Genomic DNA, 24,505 nt, shown 5'->3' with positions numbered 1-24,505 from the left:
ATCAGCTTCCTCCAGTAATAAGCTGGGTAGAAATGGTCTTGTATCCCATTGATTTGAATGACCTAAAAGGACTTTAACGAATTCCAAATGGAAAGGTGTTTTTCCTTTTCTGGCCACTGTTGAAGCCTCTGAAATATGCAGAAATGACCTATGCCCAGCTGTCTTGTCGCTGACATCCATGTGATTGCACCACGTTTCCTAGTTTGCCAAGCACAATATTACAGTTTGGAAAATTCTCACATAATTGTTTTACTTTTTTTTTTTTTTTTTGTCTTTTTTCGATTATTTTTTTAAAGACATTGGTGACTTTATTATTATTATTTTTTTTTTTTTTCGTGTCCAGCAACGGATCGCAACTCTCAGTGTCGCACCCGTACTGGACCGGGACCGGCAACGGGATCGCAACCCTCGGTGCTGCACCCGCACCTCGCTCAGCCAGTGAGCGGGAACCGGTCTGTATGTGGGATCCGAACCCTCAGCGGGAGCGCTGCCGTGCTCCCAAGCGGCGCACTGTAGCAGTGCGCCACCGGGCCGGCCCTCACATAATTGTTTTAATACATGCTCTGTAAAGAGCAGTTTAGTGACATTTCAAACAATTAACCTTGACTCTATAGCTTGTTAAAACAATTAGAAGACAACAAAATAAGCTTTTTTCCTACCATGGACCATGGCAAGTTAAAATAACACTTTTGATATGTAATGTATTCAACATTTATTTTATTCTGCATTTGAATAGTAAGAGAAACCAGGAAAAGAGATTTTTTTTTTCTTGCCGTTATGTGGAACACCTGGTGTTTTTCAAAAACATTTTTCAGCCTACAGAAATCAATATGTCAAGTTTACCAAAGTGACTTCTGAAGCTTGTTATTTCTGGGGTCATTTTATGCAAGGAGAGTTGCGAAAATTTCCTCTTATTCTTGTTAAATCCTTCCTATAGAAGACAAAGCATTTATTTTATGGTCTTAACCTAAGATGCATCTATAATCTTCATGAAGATATTTTACAACCATGTTTCAAGTCTCTGTCTTCTAGTCTATTCGTGTTAGAAAACATGTGACTTGATAAATACTGCTACAATTGAAAACAGTTTAGCATGACTGGTGTTTGAAAATCTGCAGGTGAAAAGGTAGTGCAATGTCAGTCTTTGAAAATCATGCTTTTTTCTGTGGAATGAAGTATAATGGTAACATCTGTTTATTTTTGTGGCTGTAAATCCTTGTTTTTCTCTCTGTACTAATCAGGTGAGTGGAGACCAGGAGGTCTGAACCACACTCCATCTTGGGCATGCTTGGGAGTATGGACATGTGGCCTGGCACAGGTTGCGTTCCTTTGTGTGACCTGCCCTCCCCAGCTCTTCAGTGCCTCTCCTGTGGTTCTTGCCGTTCCTGGCCTGCCTGCTTTGTGAGCTTCCCTGCCTCTGCCTGCCATGTAACTGTCCTTGCCAGTCAGGGTAGGCTCTGTTATGCTCTGATGACAAAGCTCCCCCAGATGTCAGTGGCTTGACATCACCACACTTTCTTTCTTGTTGTACTGCGTGTCCATTGCAGATCCCCAGGAGATTCTGCTCACTCAGGGACCCACCCAGAGCGAGCAGCCACCTTCTTGAACACGGCTGGTCATAGTGCAAGAGGGGAAGAGAGCCCTAGATGGTTTTACTGCACCCAGAAGTGACATCTATCATTTCTGCCTGCATAGTTCATTGGCCAGAAGGGGTCACATGGCCCCACCCAACTTCAAGGGGCTGGGAAGTTTCTGCTGTGTTCCCAGGCTGGGGGAAAACTGGAAATGCCTGGTGGCCATCACTAAGGACTACCACATGGTTCCTATTCATTCCATGATTCCACTACATCATGCTAGGTCTAGGGCTCACAGACCCCTCAAGCCCATTGTACAGACTGGGTCACAAACCCTTCACATGCAGGTCGATGAGCTAGGTAATAGGAAAAGATCCTGGGAGCCGTGGGTAAAAAATTAATAGTATTTATTCAGAGCTAGGAGCAGCTGCCTTAGTGGCCTCCCAGAGCATCCCGAGAAGTGCCATGTATCAGAGCCGTTAGTCCTTTATACTTTGGTCCATAACCTAGGACACCTGGGTGCCCATACCGCAATTACATTAGCTAGTAACCAAGGAACACCTGCGCACAAGTGGATTTTTACAGCAAATGCTCGGCATGATTCTGAACATATGAGGGGCCCTGACCATTTTCCTGTATCTTCCCTACACACTACCAGCTGTGTTCTGCTGTCTTACAAATACCTTCTTCCCCATATTTCAGTTGGGGTGTCCCACAGGCAGTTTGAGCTACTCGGCATGTTCAATACTGGACTCGTTGTCTAGTTCCTTATAGATGCTCCTTCTGTATTCCCCCCTGGTGACTGGCCCCACCATCCAGATGTCTCAGCCAGAAACCTCCCCCTCACCTGTCACATCCTGTCACTAACCACAGTTGATTGGCTTTTCCTGCTGAATATTTATTTCTCTAGTCCTTCTCTCCATCCTAGCTGCTGTTCCTGTGGGTCAGGCCTTTCTTTTCTTCCCATGGACTCTTGTAACAGCTTCAGTCTGCCCTTCCACTCCTAGCCACACTCTGTGAACCAGGGTTGATTGGCTTTTCCTGCTGAATATTTATTTCTCTAGTCCTTCTCTCCATCCTAGCTGCTGTTCCTGTGGGTCAGGCCTTTCTTTTCTTCCATGGACTCTTGTAACAGCTTCAGTCTGCCCTTCCACTCCTAGCCACACTCTGTGAACCAGTAGTTTGCAAATATTTTGGGGGATATAGCCCCAATAAATATTTATTTATTTACTAATAAGTTGCATTTTTAAAATTTAATAAGCATCTACACAGTTCTTATTGTGGTCCTGACACTATTCTGAGTAGTGTCTTACAAATATTCGTTTCTTCATAAAAGCCTTATGAGTTACTGCTCTTATCCCCATTTCAAATTAGGAAACTGAGGGAAGAATCCTTTGCGGTGTCACACAGTAATAAGTGATGGACCTGGTCCCTCTAACCCCATCCTCACAGAGCAATGTAAAATACAAAGGGGACCATGTCACTTCCTGCTGAAGATCCTCCGTGGCCTCCCCGTCTCCCCCCCCCACCCCCATTGCTGGGCATGGACGCATCCCCCACATCCTGGGGCTGGTCTGATTCATCTCAGTCACTGCCTCTGCATGCTTTTTGTGTCCATGTGTCACATGGATTCTTTTGTGTAGGCAGCTCTTTCTTCCTGGAAAGCCCCCCTTAACCCTTTAAGCCATCTAAATAATTGTTTCTCAGTACCTGCAACATGGGCAATCCTGGGAGATGTCTGCTGGGTGAAAAATACCTGCATGTGACCTTTTTACTCCAATAGCTTCTGATAATTCAAATAAAGTTCAGATGCATGATGGCAAGGTACATTGTCAGAATAGTTTATGGAAGGAAGGAAGTGTGGGACCTAGAGCCTGGAGCCCTGGGGAGCTCCAACAGGCCCATAAATTGACCCGGATGAGCAAACCATGGGTAGAAATCAGGCTGCTAAGTTTTGCAGGCTTGTGTTTGCATGCTTCCAAACTTTGCACTCCAGAATTCTCTGTAGATCTCTGGAATCTCAGACTCTCGGGTCAGCGGGGTTGTGAAGCCCACTTACCCCAGCTGGGTAGCACAGTGATGCCCCTCCTCTTCCATGGGCCCACCTGCACCAGCTGCCATGCAGAGCACTGTGCATATGCTCCACTCCTGCCGCTGTTGCAGTGAGTTACTGTGAACTCACAGGGAGAGGCAGGAAAAACCGAGGCTTAAAACAGGAAAACAGAGTTTATTGAAATGTGGGCATCTGGCTCAAAAGGACTCACATCCAAAGTTTTGAGCAACCCAATGCAGTGGCGAAGTTATTTTTATATTATAGCATTTCTGGGTTTTTGTAACCAAGCAAGAGCAGTGATCTTATGATATTACATGGTTTCGATTCTGTCTCAGGGTGGAAAAGAACAGCAAGAGGACTAGACTGCAAGATTCTGTTTTAGCAGTCTGTGGTAACCACAGGGTCAGACCGAGGGGGCCTGTAGCTGCAGTGGGGTGTTAGCAAGTCTGTGATAACCATAGGGTGAGAGAAGGTGGGGCTGTATGACATCTGGATGGTGGTCTTGGCCACAGCACAGCGTGGCACAGCATGGATGTCTAATGACCACAGCCAGGCTGGACACAGCTGGGTAAGTGTCAGTGCCTCACCGTCCAGGCAAGCTGCCATTCTCTGCCCTTAGATAAAGAAGCAGAGGCTCTGTCAGGTGAAGGCCAATTAGCAGGTATGTGCTGAATCTGTACTTGATTCTAGGTCCCTTAGACTTCAGCTCAAGCTCTTGCCCCACAGATCCAGCAGTCTTCTTGGATGCAGGTCCTGATTTGCCAGCCCTCCGATTCTCCACTCTGTCCTGCCCCAGAGTCATGTGAATTAAAACTTCCAGTCCTTGGGCCGAGCCTGTGGCGCACTCGGGAGAGTGCAGCGCTGGGAGCGCAGCAGCGCTCCCGCCGCGGGTTCGGATCCTATATAGGGATGACTGGTGCGCTTACAGCGCTCACTGGCTGAGCACGGTGCAGCCAGTATCAAAAAAAAAAAAAAAAAAAACTTCCAGTCCTTTTGGAATTAAGTCTCCCAATGAGACCTGTGAGATCATCAGAAACAGAGCTGGCACTGTGCACAATGCTCTCTGTGCTGCTGGTTACTGTGACTTTCAGTAACCAAAGGGTGCTCAGGCCTTTTCTGGGGAGGGAGGACACTAACAGAATCCTGCCCAAGCAGGACTTTTTGCCAGGACTTTTGAAAGGCAGACTTTCTTCTTTAGCATCTTGGAGAGCAGCCTGGGGCTGTTGGCTCTCAGGGACTGTGTGCTAGGAGCCTCTGCCACCAGTGTCAGGAGACAAGGGGGTAGCCCAGTTGCAGCTTTATTGTTTGAGGCTCAGGGGACGGCTGCTGCATCCCGGTGTGGAGGGCCTGGACACAGTGGGGCTTTGATTAGTGACTTTTCCTAAGGAGAAAAGCAGCTGCTATGCATCATGACCCTGTTTTGAACAGGAGGCTCTCTGTCATGGTGACAGTCCCTGAGAGCCAAGAAGGGATTGAAGGGATGCCTTTATAGCAAGGGGTGCTGCTGGCCTGGGGCTTCCAAGGTGTCAGGGAAGTTAGCTGAAGCCAAGGGCTAAGTGAGACCCCTGCAACAGGCAGATTCCCTTCTCCACTCTTCTGCTTACTGAGCTTGTGTTGTTGTTGGGCACCATGCCAGACTTTGGGAATCAAAGTTGAGTAAAACAAGTCTCTTCCCTTGAGCAGCTGAGTGTCTCAAAGGACAGGGATGTAAATAGATAAAATATGATGGAGGGGTGAGCCACATGCGGAGAGAGCAGGACAGAACTATATGTCTATTGAGGTGTATAGGGAAAATTTAGGAAAATGGTCAGGGCCCCTCAGATGTTCCGAATCTTGCCAAGCATTTGATGTAAATATGCACATGCATCCAGGTGTTCCTTGGTTATTGTCTAATGTAACTGCACATGTGCACCCAGGTGTCCTGGATTGTGGACTTAAGTAAAAAGGATGAGTGGCTCTGATCCATGGTACCCCTGACCCCCGGGAGGCCCCATGGGGGCCACAGGGAGGCCGTTACTGCTGCTGGAGGCTGTTGCTGCCAGGGCCCCTGGGAACCTGTAGGAGGCTACCGCCACTGCTGCTGGAGGCTGCTGTAAGCTGCTGCTGAGGACTGAGCTTGTGTTGTCTGCCAACAGCTCCCAGGATCTTTTCCAATTACCTAGCTTGTTGACCTGCTTGTGACCAGCCAGGCATGTGGAGGGTCTGGTGACCCAGCCTGACATGTGAGGGGTCTGTGACCCAGTCTGTACAATGGGTTTGAAGGGTCTGAGCCCTAGCCTAGCAATACAGATAGGCATTTCTTTTCTGATGGTTCATGCAAAAGCCTGAAGGTGTAGGAATTTAGGTGCATTTGAGGAGGTCTCAGTAGTTCACTGCGGTTGGTGCATAGGGCAGCTGGGGTGGCACAGAAGATGGGCTTGTGCCCTTCATGGGTTTATTTTCCCACTAGTCCCTCTTTGTGGGAACACTATGCTGGAAGCAGGTGCTCCCCTGTTCTTCCCTTGTAGCAAGAGAGACAGGAAGATGTGAGAAAGCCTGAGGGAAGAGGGAGAGGAAGAGCAGTGCATATTCAGCAGATTGGACAGAATAACTGTGGGTCTAATAAGTTTTTTAAACTGCTGTATTAGCAGGGTGGAATGAACTGGTGGCAGAGTCCCAGAATATAATCCCTTATCAGTCTACTGTTCTGAAAACTGTTCTGGGCTTTTTATTAATGTGGCTGATAACGCTTTATTCTCTGGGGTATTCTGCTATTTAATTAGTTCTTAGGCAATTTAGAATAGGTACTTTAGAATATTAGTGCAGTGTTAATTATAAATGAATGCATATGAACTAATTTCTACGAATGTGTGAGTGCATTTACATTTAACTCTTCATCTGCCTGTTACCGATTCAGCATCCCTTGATCGCATTACACTTTACATGCAGGGTACTCTGTAAAGTTCTGTGGGGAATCCAGAGGTAGAAAACGCAGACAGATCCTACCCTCTGAGAGTGTAGGGTTGGAAAACAGGTAGCATCCCTCCTTAGGGTACCCCCCTAGAAGAGGAGGGAGAGTGAGCAAAAAACAGGAAGGTTTTGAGGTAAAAGGAACTCACTTGAGAGATTTTTTAGCAGAGGGGTTTCATTTTCTTAGAAAGGTGAGAGAAGCTCATCAGAGTTAAGGGTGTGTGTGTGCGCGCACGCATGTGCACGTGTGCATGCATGTGTGTGTGTGTGCGTGCATTAGGGGCTGAGGAGAATGGGAACTTCCTGAACTCCTGCTGCGGGTTGTCATTCATGCATCAGAAGCATTGAGCACCTACTGTTTGGGTACCAGGCGGGTGGTGGTTGCTGACTGTGTGATGTCAAGTGAGTGAAGGTCTGTGCATAAGTTGCTTAGAGTATAGTGGGCCAGGCAGAAATGGCCAGACACTTTGGGGTAAGCATGAGGAGTGACCTGGGAGGGATTCCCAGGGCCTTTAGGGAGCTTGAGGAGGGGGCTTCTGCAGCAGCCTGGAGAGTAGGTAGTGGTCAGGGAGGGCTCTGCAGAGGCATGTTGGGGCAGAGAGTTGAAGGCCACACAGGGGTCATGGTCAGAAGAGTGGGGATGGGGTTAGTGGTGTGGGCAGGGAGAAGCGGGGGTGAGTGGGGAGGAGCACCCACACCACAAGAGGAAGTAGCATCTCTTAAGGCATAGAGGAGCCAGCCAGAGGAGCTACACATGATTGGTGTGGAGCTCTCATGGGAGGCTGGTGTAGTGGTCCAGTGGAGGGTTCCGTGGTATTTGAATTCAGCAGTGGGAGTTGAAAAGAGACGTTTCTAGAGATGTTGAGGATGCAGGGTTTGCAGAACCTGGGCAAAGGTTGGAAAGGCTGCCTAGGTTTTGGCATGTGATGGTGGCACTCCTGTCAATCTTGAGAGCCCAGGGGAGAAGCAGGTTTGGGGGGAAGAGGGTGAGTTAGTTTTGGCTACAGATTGAGTTTGGTGGACTGCAGGGTGTCCAGGAGGGTGTGCCTGTCTGAGTGTGGAGCATCAGGAGTGCTGGGCTGAGCTCTAGTCTGGGGTCTTCAGTGGATGACAGATGTGATAGATGGGTCCTCAGGAGACTGGATGGCAGCAGAAGGACAAAACACTAAGGGCATCCTCCTGAGGACCTCACTGTGGAGTATCCAGAGGGTTGGAAAGCAGGAAAGGGTGCCTTTAAGGAGGAGGAGAATGAAGCTGGGATCAAGAGTCCACTTGGTTTGGGATGTGTCTTGATGCTGGCTTGAGCAGGAGCAGTGTCAGGGAAGGTGGTCAGTGCGGGATGCTTGATTGGGAGGGAATGAAGATGGGACTGGGAATGGCAAGAGGAATCACTGAAACATGATTAAGAGGATCGCCAGGTGGAGCTGTTCAGATGCTGGCAGGATGCAGATGGCACCCTCAAATCGGTGACCTGAGAGTTTAATGTAGAGACTCTTCATAAAGGTGTGGACAGGTGCAGGTACAGCATCAGGCCATGATGTGGAGCTGAACGAAGCTGGGAATAGTGGGTGCTGTTACCAGCCTAGGTAAAGAGGCAAGAGGGGAGAGTGGCCATCAGAACTCCAAAGGGAGAGCTGTGGCCTTTGGGAGAGGATGAAGTCAACCTGTGATGATCTGGCAGGGAGGGAGACCAGAGAAAAATACCTACCCCAACTTTCCTCCCTCCCTTTCATCTCCTGCTGGTGCCTCCATTGGCCAAACCCACCAGGAAGCCAGTTGCCAGTGGGGCCTCCTGTGTGATCCACAGGTCAGACTCTGGGAATTGAGTGGAGAATGGTAGAGGACAGACATGGAGGGGCAGATTGGACCTCTCCAGAACTCCAGGGGACACTGGATGTTCACTCATTATCTATCCTTAAAAGGACACATGCTGATCTTTGCTCCATAAGCAGCGGCCACCTCCAGCTTTACAGTCAGACCCCTTACTTCATATGATGGTGCTAGCCCCTGTCGTAGGAGGAAGGGCTTCAATGCTGTGGGTGGGCATGCACACCCATCCACCAATATCTGCCCCTCTCTGTAAGGTTTGCATTCCACGTTGTATAGTGTCAGCACTTTCTTATGTGCCGTCTTTTCAAAAGGAAATGAAATATAAAGACTTTTGTTAATGCACTAGGGTCGAAAAACAATGTTGCATAGATGTCAAGAAATTAAAAGTTATAGTTCTTAAAATGCTGGTAACTTCAGAAAACACACAAGGCTAGTTGGTAGGGTAAGGCAGGCACTCCACCACAGCTCTCTGACTGATAGAAACCAAACGAATCCATAAAGAAGGGGTAATTCCAACCTTAGACCCAAGTTGGACTTGCATGTATATCTTTAGTTTGCTCTCTCACAGCAAACGTGTCCTGAGGGCCTACCATGGGTGCTTCTCCATGTGAGAGGGTTGTGTATCTGTTCCCTCAAGTGAACCTTACAGTGACTCATGTTGCAAATGTGGTTCACAAGTTTAGAGAGTTCCAAATTCATCCAGCTGAAAGGCAGAGCCTGGATCTCAGCTCAGATGCCCTTGACTCCAAATCTGGTGTTCTCTTCCATGCCTTCTCAAGGCAGTCACTTTTAGTTAAAGTGGTATTTGGCGTAGTACCTTGTACATCCCAATCCAGTAGTTTTAATGCTGTTTCCAGGGCTCTTCAGAGGTGCTTAGTGGCTGGAGCTGGAGGTGTACCAAGGACACATGCGGGAGGCTACAAGGCGGATACTGGCAGGGACCTCACCCACTTTAATCAGAAAGGTCATGCCCTTTTATTGATTGATTATATTGAAATTGCCTAAAGAGGTCACTTGAAAATCACTGCATTGACAATCACCATTGGATTCAGACCGCGATGGAGCATGATTGAAATATGATAGACAAGGGGACTTCAGCTGAGGGCATTGTTTCCTGGAAGAGCACATTTATGAGCCTGGAGAATAAAGTGAAACATAAAAATAATGGTTAAAAAGGCATGCTGTTGTATATGATAGTAGAGTTACAGGCGCTGGTTAATGCTCATGAAGGTGCTTTGCAAACTGTCACATACCACTCCGAGAATTAGGTATTGTTATTATAGTTAGCATAGGTTATCTCCCTTTCATGATATTGATGAAAGGAAAAATACCAGATAGGCCTAGACCCCTGTAAGAGATTTCAGTTTGAAACCCACTGTGCTGGTGGACTAATCCTGGCCTCGCTTCCTGTGACCTGGCCTGTCCAGGGTAGGGCCATGAAGAGCTCTCCGGGTTCTGACGCACTCTGGTCTGTTCTTCTGCCTTTCAGGCATCCCCGACAGATTGCAGCTATTGATCTCACCAAAATTACATCCTGGTTTCTCTTGAATAAAAGAGCCTTTTCTAGAGCTCAGTGAAGATATTTTTATCAGCACCACACTCTCCCGAGTGAGCCACGGGCCGGCCCCAGTGAAGATATTTTTAGATATTTAATATAATTTGAAAACAAAATAATACCTTAGAATTAATTGTGTAATTAACACATGTTCATGAAACAGGCTATTTGGAAGATGGTTCATCTTGAAAACAGATCTAGAAGAAGTGGAATTTGACTTGTGTCCCCCCTCTTTCCCAGCTGCCTTCAGTGTCTTTATTTTGCACAGTTGGAAGTATTTATTAAAAGACATTGGTTTACCAGCTGTTCCTTGTCAGGCCTCTGCCTTGGCCCAGGGGGTCCACCAGGCATTCTCTGAAACAAGAGAAAATTGTTTCAGAAAGTAAATTGTCTAAAATTCCCTTTTGGCATCAGCCAGAAAGCCTGGATTTCAGCTGGGGGGTCTCTGACTCTGCCCTGTGTCCTGCCGTCTCGGAAGAGCAACATTGAGCAACCGTGTTTATTGCCAGAAGGTTCCGTCTGTCTCAGTGCAGGGAAGATAGGCATTTGTCCATTGAACACAACTCTAACTTCCTTCACTTCCCAAGAACTGCCACTGCATAGCAAGGAGTGTCACTGCAGAGCTGGAAGAATTGGGCACGCCACTGACAAGCTGCAATTGGATTTTAAATGCCTGGCCCTGAATGCCAGGCTGGAGAGGCAGTCTGCTGTGCTGTTGTGCAGTAGACCGCGTGGGTGGAAGTGGGGCTGTTCATCTGCATAACGTGATTAGGAGCAAATGGCCTCTTGCTCTTTATGGGGCCTTGGCTGAGGGCACACAGAGCAAATGCCAGCCTTTACTTTGCTCCCCTCAGCATGCCGGATAGATGGAGCCAGGCCCCCCGTCAGAGAGAGGTGGGCTAGGAGTAAAGGGATTGCTGAGAGGCAGTGTTCAGGTGCCACGCTGCATGGACTGCCATTAAGCCAAGCAACTTTCGCCACGGAGAAAGCAAAATGATGGTGGTGGAATCACTCAGTGGTCACTAGCCAGGCCCATCTCTTCTCTGCACCACCTGAAGACACTGTTGGGCTTTGCCACTTGACTACCACCTCATCCCAGCTGTTCAGTTGGTTCCTCCTTGTGCACTTTTTCTAAAGTTCTTCACATGCACAGCCTCAGAGGCAGAAGAGAGGAGTGGAGAGCTCGCTTTGTAGTCAGGCAGATTTAGATGTGAATCTGGGCACGCCACTGTTGGGGGAGAGTCACTGGGTCCTATCACTTCTTCCCCTCACTGAACCTTGGTTTCCTTATCTTTGTGAGGGCCTCAGGTACAGTGAGTTGATGGCACATGCAGCATGCCACATGGCTCGGGCAGCAATCTGTCTTGGCACATCTGTGGCCCAGGTGAGCTGCTGAGCTGCCTGAGGGCAGGGAATGGGCCTAGCTCTTCTCTGGGTCCCCAGTGTGGGCACAGGACCAGACACACAGGAGGCCTTCCCTCATTATTTGTTTAATGAGTGGATGACATTCACGCCATGTGAGGTTTGAGTTCCCTCTTCCCTCTCTCTCTCTGCCTGCCTATTTGCGATGTGATGTGCACTGCACTGTGGAAGACTTCCAGTGAAATAGGCTAAATCCTGCCAGGCCTCACCAAGCTCCTACTAGGGGGGACAGACAAGAAACAAGTCAACAAGTACATAAACTGGTCGTGTCACAGTAACTCTCATTGGTAGGGACTGTTTGTGTGAGAGGGGTTTGTTAGATCAGAAATTAGAGTACTAGACCACGTTATTTAAAAACTCAAACTTTCCCTGCTTCCCAAATGTTTGTGCTATTTCACTGGGCTCAGATAAAATTATCACCTTCTAACATGTGATTTGCTTATTTATTATGTTTTAAGTTTATTGTCTGTCTTTCCCCACTAGCATGTAAACAAGCATGAAACAGGATCTCTCTCTTTTGTACACTAAAGTATCACAAATGCTAAAACAGTGCCAGGCACTCCATGAGCATCTGTTGATTGAACTGTGGCTTGTAAAGAACAAATAAATTTTTAACACATATATATATTCCAAATGTACTTGGAAATTATATTCCAAGTACATTTTTATTTCTTTTGTGCAGAAATGATATTTTGTTTGAAGATAGATACTTAAGAAAATTTGGAAATAGAAAAGAGAAAAGAAAGTTGGCTCACAAGGATGATGTTTTATTAAGTACTAAAGAAATATTGTTAAACTGGATATAGAAATTCTGTTTTCAGAGGAGACTTACTTGGCATGGACACTTGACCAAATTGGCATGAAACTGAAGAGGCAGACTTGAAGTCAGACCCAAAGTTGCCTTGGCTCTTCCTAATGACGACCAGGTAATATTCTGCGGATAAAAGCGAGCGGGTCTACAGAGCCTGGTAGTTTAATTTGCCTTGGGTTCCAGCAGTGTCAGGTGGAGTGAGTGGCCCCACAGTGTGCTCAAAGAGTGGACATATCCTGGGGTAGTGTGGGTGGGGAGCATGGGCGGGGAGCAGGACTTGGCTGAGGACATTCTCTACGAGTTCCTGTGGCTCTCTCCTCTACCACTTCCCGAAAGACCAGTAATGCTGGCAGTGGGACCCTTACTGATGAAGTCACAGTCATCTGTAGTGACTGGAAACCAGGAGTGCAACTGCCTGCCTCATTCTGCAGCAAATGTCACATATCCCACATTTGAAAACATCAGGGAAAGAGACTGGAGTGGTGGGAGAGACTAGAAGGGGACAGCCTGAAGTAGGAGGTGGGGAGACACTCAGACTCCCCTAATGCTGTAGCTCTCTTCTATTGCCACCTTTGCACAAGGTGGAGGGTGGCTGGTCCAGTCACCCAGGAGAAGTGTGGGTGTCTGCAAAATGGTCGTCTTTGTGCATGTTTCCCAAAAATCCATGGCAGTGGATTTTCCCATGGTAGCCATGGTGGATACTGTCTGCAATCTAGTTAATCAAATGATAGCAGCTCAGAGGGTGCTTATGTGTCCAGGATGAGTTGGGTGGGGCTGATTGTTTCTAAGTAGGTCACCATGCACCCTGTTTTATATAGTGGTGGGGTCCTTGTTCCCAGAGTGGTTCACAGGTAGCATAGACAGTGATGCTTGTGTAATAACTGCTGATTGGGAATTGTACAAAGTGACTCCCCAATATCCTGTCTGCTTCTAGATCCTTAGGGTCACTGAATCTAAATTAGAACCCAGACCTATTGTTGTTGTTGTTATTAGCATGTTGCTATGTCATTGCCTGAGACATTTCTAATCTTAATTGTTAATGCTAGCTAGTACATTGTTATATGAGAGTACTTCAAAAAGTTCATGGAAAAATGGAATTAAAAGAGAACACAAATCTGTCCATGAACTTTTTGAAGACTGCCCTTATATTTATTTAATTTTCATGGTAGAGATGTTAAAAATCTTACAAAACAAAGCTAAACCCCCAAAAAGGTATTTTTTTTATTGGTTGTGAATATTCATGAGATACAAAGCTGATTGTCACCCCTCGTGACCATGATGTGAGGTCCAGATTCATACTGGCAGCTCACCCATTACCACAAATTGCATTCAAAGTATTTTGGATTGAAAGAACTGAAGCACTTCCAACAGAGGAGGGTTTTGTTCACTGTGAGAATGTGGGGGTAGGGTCTTTTTCAAGCTGGGTTTCTTGCTCCAGACAGAATCTGTTCTGAGGGGGTTTTATGGAAGCACGAGACATTGTGGAACCACTGGATGCTAAGGAGCAAAGGTGGGGAAGCCCTGCCCCAAGATTGCCTCTGACTCCTAACTTAACTTCACCTGGTCCTTACGAGTTCTAACGTAAGTGTCCTTCGGGCTGACTGCTAAGACAGGTGGATGAGAGCAGCTCTGAAGATGCAGCATGGTTTGTAGAGCCTTTGGGGCAGTGGCCCAGAGGTGTTTCCAGAAGAAGGTAGAGAAGATGAACATCGATGAGATGTTTAGTATGCATTAGGTGTTTATATAGAAATCATGTTCTTTGATTCTCACAGCAGTCTTTGAGGTCCATTTCATTATTTATACTTTATTTTTTATGAGTGATTTTATGGAGGTTAACCAGTTGCCCAAAGTCCCATTATAAGTGGTTGAGTGGTGTTCAGCTCTGGCCTCTATGACTCCGAAGCATGGCAGCCCACTGCCTCCTTCCTGTCGTTACATTAACAGGCTCCTGTGCTGTGCATGCCAGCCCACTTGCCATGTGCTCACAGCACAGCTCAATCCAGCAACTATGCACAGGAGGGAGAACGAAAAACCATCATACAGCTACTGAATTTCCAAAAGAAAAGGAAACTGGAGGGAATGTAGACATTAGCTGGGGAAAAAGTGGAAAAGTTTAAAAGTCAATAACTCAGAGGAAGCAGGAAACTATTTTAAGACATTGTATTGAAAGGCCATGATACATGTGAGCTGGAGATCAGAAATACCAAGCACTCAGAAAAGCACCCCCCAGCATGCCTTCCAGGCTGAGTCTAGGAGCTGTTTCAGAGGAGAAAAGGCAACTTTGAAAAGTACAGAGATGGGTCAAGTGAGGATGCGGGGAAACTCATGAACAACCAGGTCAGGTGGGAATGAGAAATTGAGCACAAATGACCAGCAAGACTGTTATTAAAGTGTCCTTATCTTTTATCCTCCACCCTCCTTGCTTTCTATTAAGTACTGAGCACCTATGATGTGCTAGACCCAATGCTGGGAATGAAAAACAGATAGTCATACCACTGTCATAGAGCTGGGAACAGAGCTGTGAGGAGCATGCACATGCAGGAATGCCGTGGGGAAGTCACTCTTTCTATACATAAAATGTTTAGACTTGTAGGCAAGAGTCTGGTGGCAGTCAGGTCTTCATGCAGGGCCTTCTCTAGCCTCATGTCTCACCCACCACATACTTAGAGTTTTACCTGGAATTATGTGCTATTCCCTAAATGCACCAGGTGTTTGCCTCTAAGTGGGTGTGTACACTTTCCCTCTGAGCGGGTATGTGCTCTCCCTCTGTGGGTGTGCCCTCTTCCCCCGAGAGTGTGCATGCTCTTCCTCTGTGGATGTGCACCCTCTTCCTGTGCGGGTGTACCCTCTTCCTGTGCGGGTGTGCACCCTCTTCCTGTGCAGGTGTACCCTCTTCCTGTGTGGGTGTGCACCCTCTTCCTGAGTGGGTGCACCCTCTTCCTGTGCAGGTGTACCTTCTTCCTGTGTGGGTGTGCACCCTCTTTCTGTGCGGGTGTGCACGCTCTTCCTGTGCGGTTGTACCCTCTTCCTGTGCAGGTGTACCCTCTTCCTGTGCGGGTGTGCACCCTCTTCCTGTGCAGGTGTACCCTGTTCCTGTGCAGGTGTACCCTGTTCCTGTGTGGGTGTGTACCCTCTTCCTCTGCAGGTGTGCATTCTCTTCCTCTGTGGGGGCCTTTTGTTTCCACAGTGCTCTGTTTCTTGGGGGAATGGTTCATATCATCTCCAAGAATCATTTCCAAGGCTGCTTAGTACAGTGCCTAGCACATGGTGCTGGAATAAATGGGAAAACTTAGTGTTGAAGCTTCTGAAGCTCTCAAGAATAGAATGTAGCTCATGTGGATTTGGGTCCATGTTGCATGAGGCCACAGAGAGTTGTTGAGGGAGATCACTTCCTCCGAGCAGGTGTGCACACTTTTCCTTGGAGTTATGCATTTGGGGAAATCTTGAGGGGGGAGTGTCTTAGCTTGTGTTCCCCTGGAAGCAGCCTTGGCTGCAGGTAGTTTATCTGGGTGGTGATCCCAAGAAGCAGGAATCGGGGGTGGGGAGAGTGAGACAGGGAAGGAGGAAATCCAGGGGTTTGTTATTGGGATTGCTACTGCAGGCAATGGTAGTTTGATTTTCAGGATGCTGCCACAGTGACTTCCAGAACTGTCTGTCTACAACATTGTTCACAGAAGCTGTGTAAACTGGCCCCACCTTAGCTGCTGCCAAAGTTGAGTGCAGGCCATGGGGATACAGTAAAACCCCACCAGCATCTGCTACAGGGAGGATCAGAACCTAAACTGAGGTGATCTAGAGGCTGGTGGCTGGTGAGAGTGAAGGTGCAGGTTTTCTCTCATCTACTCTCTATTGTACTCAGCTTTTTCTTGTACTGTCTCTCATGTTTCTTCTTGTAAAGCTACAGGACTATGCCAGTTGTCGGGTTACAGTAATAGCTATGCTAATTGTCTGGTTAAAGCAATTCATAACTAAAGCTAAACAGACTGGGTCCCCAGACCCCTCACACACAAGTCCACTCTAGGTAATTGGGAAAGATCCTGGGAGCCATTGGCAGACGACACAAGCTCAGTCCTCAGCAGCAGAATCTTACCGCAGATCCAGCAGCAGTAGCAGCAGAAGCAGCTGCGGTGGTAGCCTTGGGGCATCCCGTGGGCACTGGCAGCAACAGCATCCAGCAGCAGTAGTGGCCTCCCCGTACCCCCCACCCCTGGGGGCATCCCAGGGATGGGGGCCCTGTGGATCAGAGCCACTCGTCCTTTATACTTAAGTCCATAACCCAGGACACCTGGGTGCTCATGCGCATCTACAGACAATAGCCCAGGAACACCTGGGCACATGTGCATATTCACATCAAATGCTTGGCAAGATTCTGAACATCTGTGGGGCCCTGACCATTTTCCTATATTTTCCCAACACTTCTTCCCTCTTTTTTCACTGCCACCTCCTTTCTCCTCCTATCTTAAGTAACAGTTCCATCTCTCTCTATGTGAGGCTCTTAGAATTTGGAGATAGAGAAGTTATTTAGTCTGACTACCCATCTGGTTCAGAGTCATTCCCATAGCATCACAAATGGTACATGAGACTTCCTGCAAAACCCTCCTCAGAAACGTGTCTCTAAAAACCACGCCTTCCATCAATGGACGGCTCTAACTGTTGGAGATTTCTTTCTCTGGGCTGAGATCTACTGATTCCCATAGCATCACAAATGGTACATGAGACTTCCTGCAAAACCCTCCTCAGAAACGTGTCTCTAAAAACCATGCCTTCCATCAATGGACGGCTCTAACTGTTGGAGATTTCTTTCTCTGGGCTGAGATCTACTNGGGTGCTCATGCGCATCTACAGACAATAGCCCAGGAACACCTGGGCACATGTGCATATTCACATCAAATGCTTGGCAAGATTCTGAACATCTGTGGGGCCCTGACCATTTTCCTATATTTTCCCAACACTTCTTCCCTCTTTTTTCACTGCCACCTCCTTTCTCCTCCTATCTTAAGTAACAGTTCCATCTCTCTCTATGTGAGGCTCTTAGAATTTGGAGATAGAGAAGTTATTTAGTCTGACTACCCATCTGGTTCAGAGTCTTTCCCATAGCATCACAAATGGTACATGAGACTTCCTGCAAAACCCTCCTCAGAAACGTGTCTCTAAAAACCATGCCTTCCATCAATGGACGGCTCTAACTGTTGGAGATTTCTTTCTCTGGGCTGAGATCTACTGCTGAGGTCTTCCCGTTGGTGCTGGCTTCATCTTTTGAACATAACAGAGCAGGTCTTTATTGTTTGGTTTAGGCACTTCATTTGCTGTAGGCTTATGTTAGGCTTTATAAAATAATAAGAAAATATGGGCCCATCCTCCAGGAGGCCACAGTATGGATAAGGCATATAGACAGGTCATTGCAAGCATTGTGGGACGGCCAGCCATTGATGTGGTGGGGTGTGTGTGTGGAGAGAGAATAGAGGAAATTAGGATGGCTGGAGCAGCATTCTTCATTCCTGTAGTGGGAGGTGGCATTACCCTTGAGGAGGGACAGGCACTGGAAATGGGTAGGGTGGATACCAATAATGTGTACCTCAGAGCAGGGGGGGAAGGAAGCTCAGATATGACCTCTGGTGATGGTTAGTGAGAGATGAGATTGTTTTCCAGTCTTCTCTTCTCCACCTGGGCCATCTCAGGTCTCTATTGTTTTTTCATGTGAACTGTCTTCCAACCCTTCTCTACTGCCATTTACCGACCTCATGCACCTGGTTCTGCAGGGTGGCGTTAACCCGTGATTCCTACAGCAGAGTCTGGATGCAGTTTATCCAGTGCAGAGTGTAGTGCCTTCCTCGGGCATTCACTAATGTTGCGTGTGTGCCTTCTATGCGTTGTTAATTCCTGCTGTCTGCCTGGGTTGAGCCGAGGGCAGCCTCCAATTCTCAGGGCATTTTTTTTTTTTTATGTGAATGTATCTATTCTTGGCATATCAACCACATATTGAATTGTATCCCATGGTGAGTTCTGTAATAAACTGAAGCATCATCATTTCAAAAGCAAAAAATTTTGTAATATGTCGTTTCTACCTTTTTATAGCATCCAGTATATCCTGCTATAGTTATTTATGCACATGTATCACTCAAGATGTAGGCCACAAAAAGAACTGTGACTCAGGCAATTTGTAGACTTTTTGAAATGTTTTTGTTGTAGCCACTAAAAAGTGAAATGAAAGGAAAACTGCCATTAGGCAAGATGCAAATCAAGCCTCACAAAATGTAGGCACTGCCAGCGACTTTAGAGGTCACTTGTTCTGCCCTATTCTTAAGCTTTATGGGAGTCATGATGTTTTTCAAGGATGGACATCTGTGATGGTCCTTGACTTTTTACCTTTGGCCTTGGAGAGTAATGTACAGTTCCATATGATTCATGATCTCATCTACTCATTTTTCTATTCAGTTGATACTAACATGTTTAATGCTGATACTAATTATATGATTAGGGATCTTTTCCAGGGAATTGAAAAACTTCCGTAAGACTGTTTCTACTAGATCTAAAAATGATCCACACACCTGGATTATGGGACAAGCAACAGAAACCTTTCATTTATAGGACATAGAAAATTAGAATGTTTATTTTGATCAATCTGCCTCATTAGCCATGTTTTCCCCTTGCCTCATCTTGAGAGTGCTTTCCTTCAGCCAGCATGCCTTCCTAAGAATTTATATGTCTCCATTTTATCTTTCCCTTCAGGCGTTCTTTGGTAGTCTCTGTGCAGGACTGGCTGTAGGCAGACTTGAATCACAGCAAATACAGACTGACCGAGTTGCCTCTGGCTGTCTCCCTTTGGTGTTTCCCATTTCTCTAGCTTCTGCTTTATTACTGCATGGCTCTGATTTCAACTCCCTGATAACCCCACATTCCAGCAGTTTCCAAACCCGCACCGTTGCCCACCTGTCTGCCCATCCCACATCCATCCATCCATCTGGCGCTCATGTCTCATAAAGGGGTATGTGGAATTGTTCCCTGTGCACTTGTCATGCATTCTGAGGAAGTGATTCCTGGGCAGGTTATTTCAGGTTTTGTGGTTGTGATTCTAAGATAGAGAAACCTCCCTTCTCTTCCTTCCCTGTATTTCCTTCTCTCTTAGGAATCTCGAATAGCATGCATTCAAGAGATCACTCCTTTGTGCTTCACTGTGATATCGAAGCTTTTCTTACCCCTCAGGCTAATGCCAAGTTTAGCCTTGTGAAGTTAGTTGTTGCTCTGTCTGTGGCTGACACATTCCTTCTTCAGTGCATTTGAACAGCTTTGAACCCATTCTGTTTGTTCTCCAAGCTGCGGCACGCATTTGCAGTGTGAGTGTAGTCCAGCCTGTCCTGGCGTGACAGCCTGGGGCCCACCGCTGCCTTCCAGCAGTGGCAGACAGGATCCCACGGGGCAATGTGGCCCCACATTTGGCTTGGTTCCTCCATTGTTTTAAGAGATTTTAGATTAGAGACAGCCTTGAAAAATCTGGTTTCATGTAAAAAGTAATCTAGATTTCCAGTCTCTCTCTAAACCATCAGAAGATGTGACTCTTCTCTGGTAATGTGGTCTTCGGGGGAGCCGGACCTGTGCTCTGTCCCTCCAGCTCCACAGGACTGCTTCTCTCATGCACACTTGACTGGTCTCTGTGAGCACTGGAGTTTCACCCCCTGGAAGATTCCAGACTTCTTGTGGGCATTCAGGGCCCTCTAGGACTCAGCTCTTGCTCCCTTTACTGGTTTGATTTCTACCTCCCTGCTTCCTTGGGAAGTTGTAGCCACACTGGACGCTTAGCCCATGATTTACTCCTTGTCTTTGCCATCCTTTCTTAGACTGAAACACCCACTCCTTTGCCCCCATGCCCCTTGTCTGTTACCTGTTCCCCATATCCCCCAATCATTGCTTTGCTAATGCCTTTTAAAAAAATATTTAACTGAAGGGTTCCCTCCCCATAAAGCCTTTCTGACTTCTCGAGAACCTACCCTCCCTTCACATAATCATCTCAAACCCCTTCTCTTTGGATTTGGTGCACAGCAGCCTGCTCTTGACTGCACCTGTTTGTCTGCATGTCTGTCTGTCCCACTGGACTGCAGGGCCCTCGGAGGGCAGGGACTGGGCCTTGTTACTCTTTATATCCACCATTCCTGGCACGTAGAAAGTACCCAATGAGTGTAAGTTGAATGGTGAATGGTTTCTCTGTTAGACTGTACATCTTGGAGACTTTATCTTCTCTGCAGTGTTGTTTATTAATGGTTCTGATGTCTGATAGGCTTCATGAAAACAAGACAAGAGGAAGTCTGCTTCACCCAGCAGTGTATTCCCGCTGCCCAGATGGTGGCCTGTGGCAGGGGTGCGATGAATATGTACTGAATTGAGTGAAAGATGGAAGAGCCAGAGATGGTGCCTCCAGTGACACAAAGAGATCTGTGTGCTTTACTATCCTGTAAAAGAGTTGTGTTTGTGCTCCAACTCTATCATTGATATAAAAGGATGTCTTATGGGCCGGCCCGGTGGCACACTGGAGAATGCGCCGCTTGGGAGCATGGCGGCACTCCTGCCGAGGGTTCAGATCCCATGTGGAGACCGGTTCCCGCTCACTGGCTGAGCGCGGTGTGGGCGCAACACCGAGGGTTGCGATCCCATTACCGGTCAGTAAAAAAGACAAAAAGGAAAAAAAAAAAAAAGGATGTCTTATACATCTTGGTATTTGCTCCTTAGGTAATGAGTCTGACCTTGAACTGGAAACAAAATATAAGGAAGATGACCGAGAAAAGGCCCCGAAAAGACCACGGACACAGAAAACAGAGAAAGTCCAGAAGCTCACTTCAGGAAAGGAGGCGGGACGGCTCTCTGGAGTGAAGAAACCCATCATAAGTGTGGTTTTAACTGCACATGAAGCTATACCAGGTGACCACAATGGCAGGAAATGAAAAAATGAGAAACTTTTGGTATCAAGGGCAGCCTGATGTAATGATGTGAGTCAGAATACAGGCTTGAGCTCTGTGATCTTGGTAGCTCATTTGCTGTGGGGCTGTGCATTTAGTCACCCATTCATTTGGGACAATGACAGACCCACGTACTGCCCAGGACTGTTGTGGATGATGTGTACAGAAAAGGTAGTGAGGGCTGCTGCTGCCGCCGCCTCTATCTCTACCAGCACGGGCTGCCCTCGCTGCCCCAGGAACCCCTCCCCCAGCCCCTGTGGGGTGTGCCCCTCCCCCACTGTTCTCAGCAATTGTCGTCCTACTGGTGAAGGCGACCCACTCAGCCCAGACTGACGCAGGCTGCTTCTCCAAAACCCACGCTAACTCTGCCTAACTTCTTTTTTGCGTTTTTAGTGGGATTCACCAACTATTTTATATACTTTCTTCATACGAAATAGCTGGTGGATATGTTATACTATCTTTTTAACAAAGGTCTCTTCCAGGGTGGGACACTTTAGGAGAAAAACAGTTTATGGTAGTAGATTTCAAAGTATAATTTTTTTTTTCTATCTGCTTGGGCGATAGCTGTCAAATAAAATTAAAAAATAAAGGTTAGAATTTTAAGAACAGCTACAGCCTTTTAAGTGTCTATTTTTGATGCTAATAGTAATTCATTATTTAAAATGAAAACTGAATAAATTCCTCTCTTATACTTCACTGCAGAGTAAGATGGTCAATAGAGAATAGACCATGTAAAATTATGAGACTAAAGAACTTTCCGGAAAGTCACTTTATCTGTCCCACTCCACTTCAGAACAGTATTATTCTAGAAAATGAAAATCCCAAAAGAGAATTTCCTATACTTGGTGGTTTCTAGAGAAAGTTTCCACAATTTTTCTCAGAAATTAGTGGTAGTATTATGAGATTGAAAAGCGTAATTAATTCCTTTTGCTATTCCAGAAACAAGTAGATTAGAGCCTTTTCTTAATGCACTTGATACAGACACATATACATACATATGAAGTGTATGCTACTGTAAAAGATCTTTGATTATTTCACATTATAGAATTGCAGAAATAAAGATGACCCTCGAGATTTTCCACTTCAAACCCTTCATTTCATAGGGGGGAAATAGAGACCCAGAGATGTTAAGGTAATGTATTTGGGACTGGACCCCAGGTAGCTTAAATTCCCATTTACAGTCTGTTTCGTTATTGTTACTATCTCGATGCAGCTTTAAATTTACATAAAGTTTAACACACATAGAGTCCTATATAAAACCTTGAAAATAACATATATATGCATGTGTGTGTGTGTGTATGTTTTAGTAAGCAGATTAAGTGAAAATGTACCTCAAGAGGACATTTAGGCCGGCCTGGTGGCGCACTGCTACAGTGCGCCGCTTGGGAGCGCAGTGGTGCTCCCACCAAGGGTTCGGATCCCACATACAGACCGGTTCCCGCTCACTGGCTGAGCGAGGTGCGGGCGCGACACCGAGGGTTGCGATCCCGTTGCCGGTCCTGGTCCGGTACGGGTGCGACACTGAGGGTTGCGATCCGTTGCCGGACACGAAAAAAGACAAAAAAAAAAAGAGGACATTTAGACAGATTATTAGAAAATTTGCTCCTTCCCCTCTTGAACACACACGCACACACGCACGCACACACACACTCACTCACTGACATACAGAAAGAGGTTAAATGTGTGAACTGAAGGAAAACCAGTACTTTGCATGGGTGTCCTGCAAGTAAAAGTAAAGAAACATACTTTCAAGCACTGCTCCCTCTGCTCACATGGGGTCCCTGCCACTCTGGGGGGGGGGTCTCAATAAGCAATGTGTTGTGCATCAATCTCAGGTGCTACCAAGATTGTTCCAGTGGAGGCTGGGCCCCCTGAAACTGGAGCTGCAAATCCTGAGACCACCGCGGCAGACCTCGTGCCTCGGAGAGGGTACCAGGAATATGCCATTCAGCAGACACCATATGAGCAACCGATGAAGTCAAGCAGGTAAAGCATTTTGTTCTGTGTAACTCCAGCCAGAGCCTGAACAGAGTGACCTCCAGAGAGCAAGGAGAGTCACCATGTTTGTTTATCTGGATTCTGTTTACAAACTTATTTGTAGAGGATACTGACTTCTTGATTTAATGGAAGAATTATCCCCTTCATTACAGCCCTACTTTATTTCCCCTCACTTTCAAAAGTTACACAAACATGTTGTAGAAGGTGCAAATATTCCATATGATGTAGAGTTAAAGTAACCCTCTTTCTAGAGGTAACTACTGTTGATAGTTTGGTTCATAAGTCTCCATAATTTTTTCATAATATACTAACATACATTGCTTTAATTGTTGTTTTTTCAAACACAAATACCAAATGTACTGTTTTCAACTTTTTTTTTTTTTTTTAACTTACTACATCTTGAAAAATCTTTCATTTTTAAGTCCGTATTTAAAAAATTGTTTGTGGTCATGTAATAGTTTAGATGGCCAATTTTTGCTGTGATGGACAATGTAGTGATCAGCACTGTCAGGCTAGGGCTCAGACCCTTCAAACCTGTAATACAGACTGAGTCACAGACACCTCGCATGCCCGGCCTGGTCAACCAGACCCCTCCTGTGCTGGCTGGGTCACTAGACCCCTCACATACAGGTCACGAGCTAGGTAATTGGGAAAAGATCCCAGGAGCCGTCAGCAAGGTTGATGTGCTTCATTCTGATGCGAGCTCAGTCCTCAGCTTCCTCAGCAGTAGCAGCAGCTCATAGCAGCCTCTAGCAGCAGTGGCTGTGGCCTCCCAGAGTTTCCTGAGTGCCCTGGCAGCATCTGCTTGTAGCAACAGCCTCCTTGTGGCCCCTCTGGGGCCATCTCAGTGGTGGGGGGCCCTATGGATCAGAGCCATTCGTCCTTTATACTCAAATCTGATAACCCAGGAACACCTGGGTGCCCATGCACATCTACATCAGACAATAGCCAAGGAACACCTGGGCGCACATGCACAGATAACATTTATGTCAAACGGGCTAGGTCATGCCCAGCAAGATTCCAAACATCTGAGGGATCCTGACCATTTATTTCATTTTCCTCACAAGCATTTTGCTGCATATATCTTTCTATACTTTTTCAAGATTTCCTATGGGACAAATTGCTAGAATTGAAATTACTGCATCAAAGGATATTAGTGCTTAAAGCTTTAATCGACATTAAAAACTGTCCTCCAGGGCCGGCCCGGTGGTGCACTGGATAGTGCGCCGCTTGGGAAGCGCGGCGGCGCTCCCGTCCGAGGGTTCGGATCCCACATACAGACCGGCTCCTGCTCACTGGCTGAGCGAGGCGCGGGAGCAACACTGAGGCTTGCAATCCCATTATCCCATTGCCGGTCCCCGGTCC

General features: G+C 46.8%; 1 protein-coding gene across 1 annotated transcript in view; it reads left to right on the top strand.

Moving 5' to 3' along the window:
- ZFAT (zinc finger and AT hook domain containing) overlaps positions 1 to 24,505 on the top strand; it is a gene marked incomplete at its 3' end in the record, with an annotated part of 116,361 nt that overhangs the window by 67,070 nt on the left and 24,786 nt on the right. Inside the window, exons 4-5 of the mRNA XM_008581139.1 lie at positions 20,916 to 21,104; positions 22,978 to 23,128. Of these exons, the coding sequence (XP_008579361.1) occupies positions 20,916 to 21,104; positions 22,978 to 23,128 (340 nt within the window). The remainder of the gene's footprint in view (positions 1 to 20,915; positions 21,105 to 22,977; positions 23,129 to 24,505) is intronic.

The sequence above is a fragment of the Galeopterus variegatus genome, unplaced genomic scaffold, assembly GCF_000696425.1.
Source record: "Galeopterus variegatus unplaced genomic scaffold, G_variegatus-3.0.2 Scaffold2275, whole genome shotgun sequence".
Taxonomy (NCBI): Eukaryota; Metazoa; Chordata; class Mammalia; order Dermoptera; family Cynocephalidae; genus Galeopterus; species Galeopterus variegatus.
The sequence above is the reverse complement of the archived record's forward strand: the minus strand, read 5'-3'. Positions and strand labels throughout refer to the sequence as shown.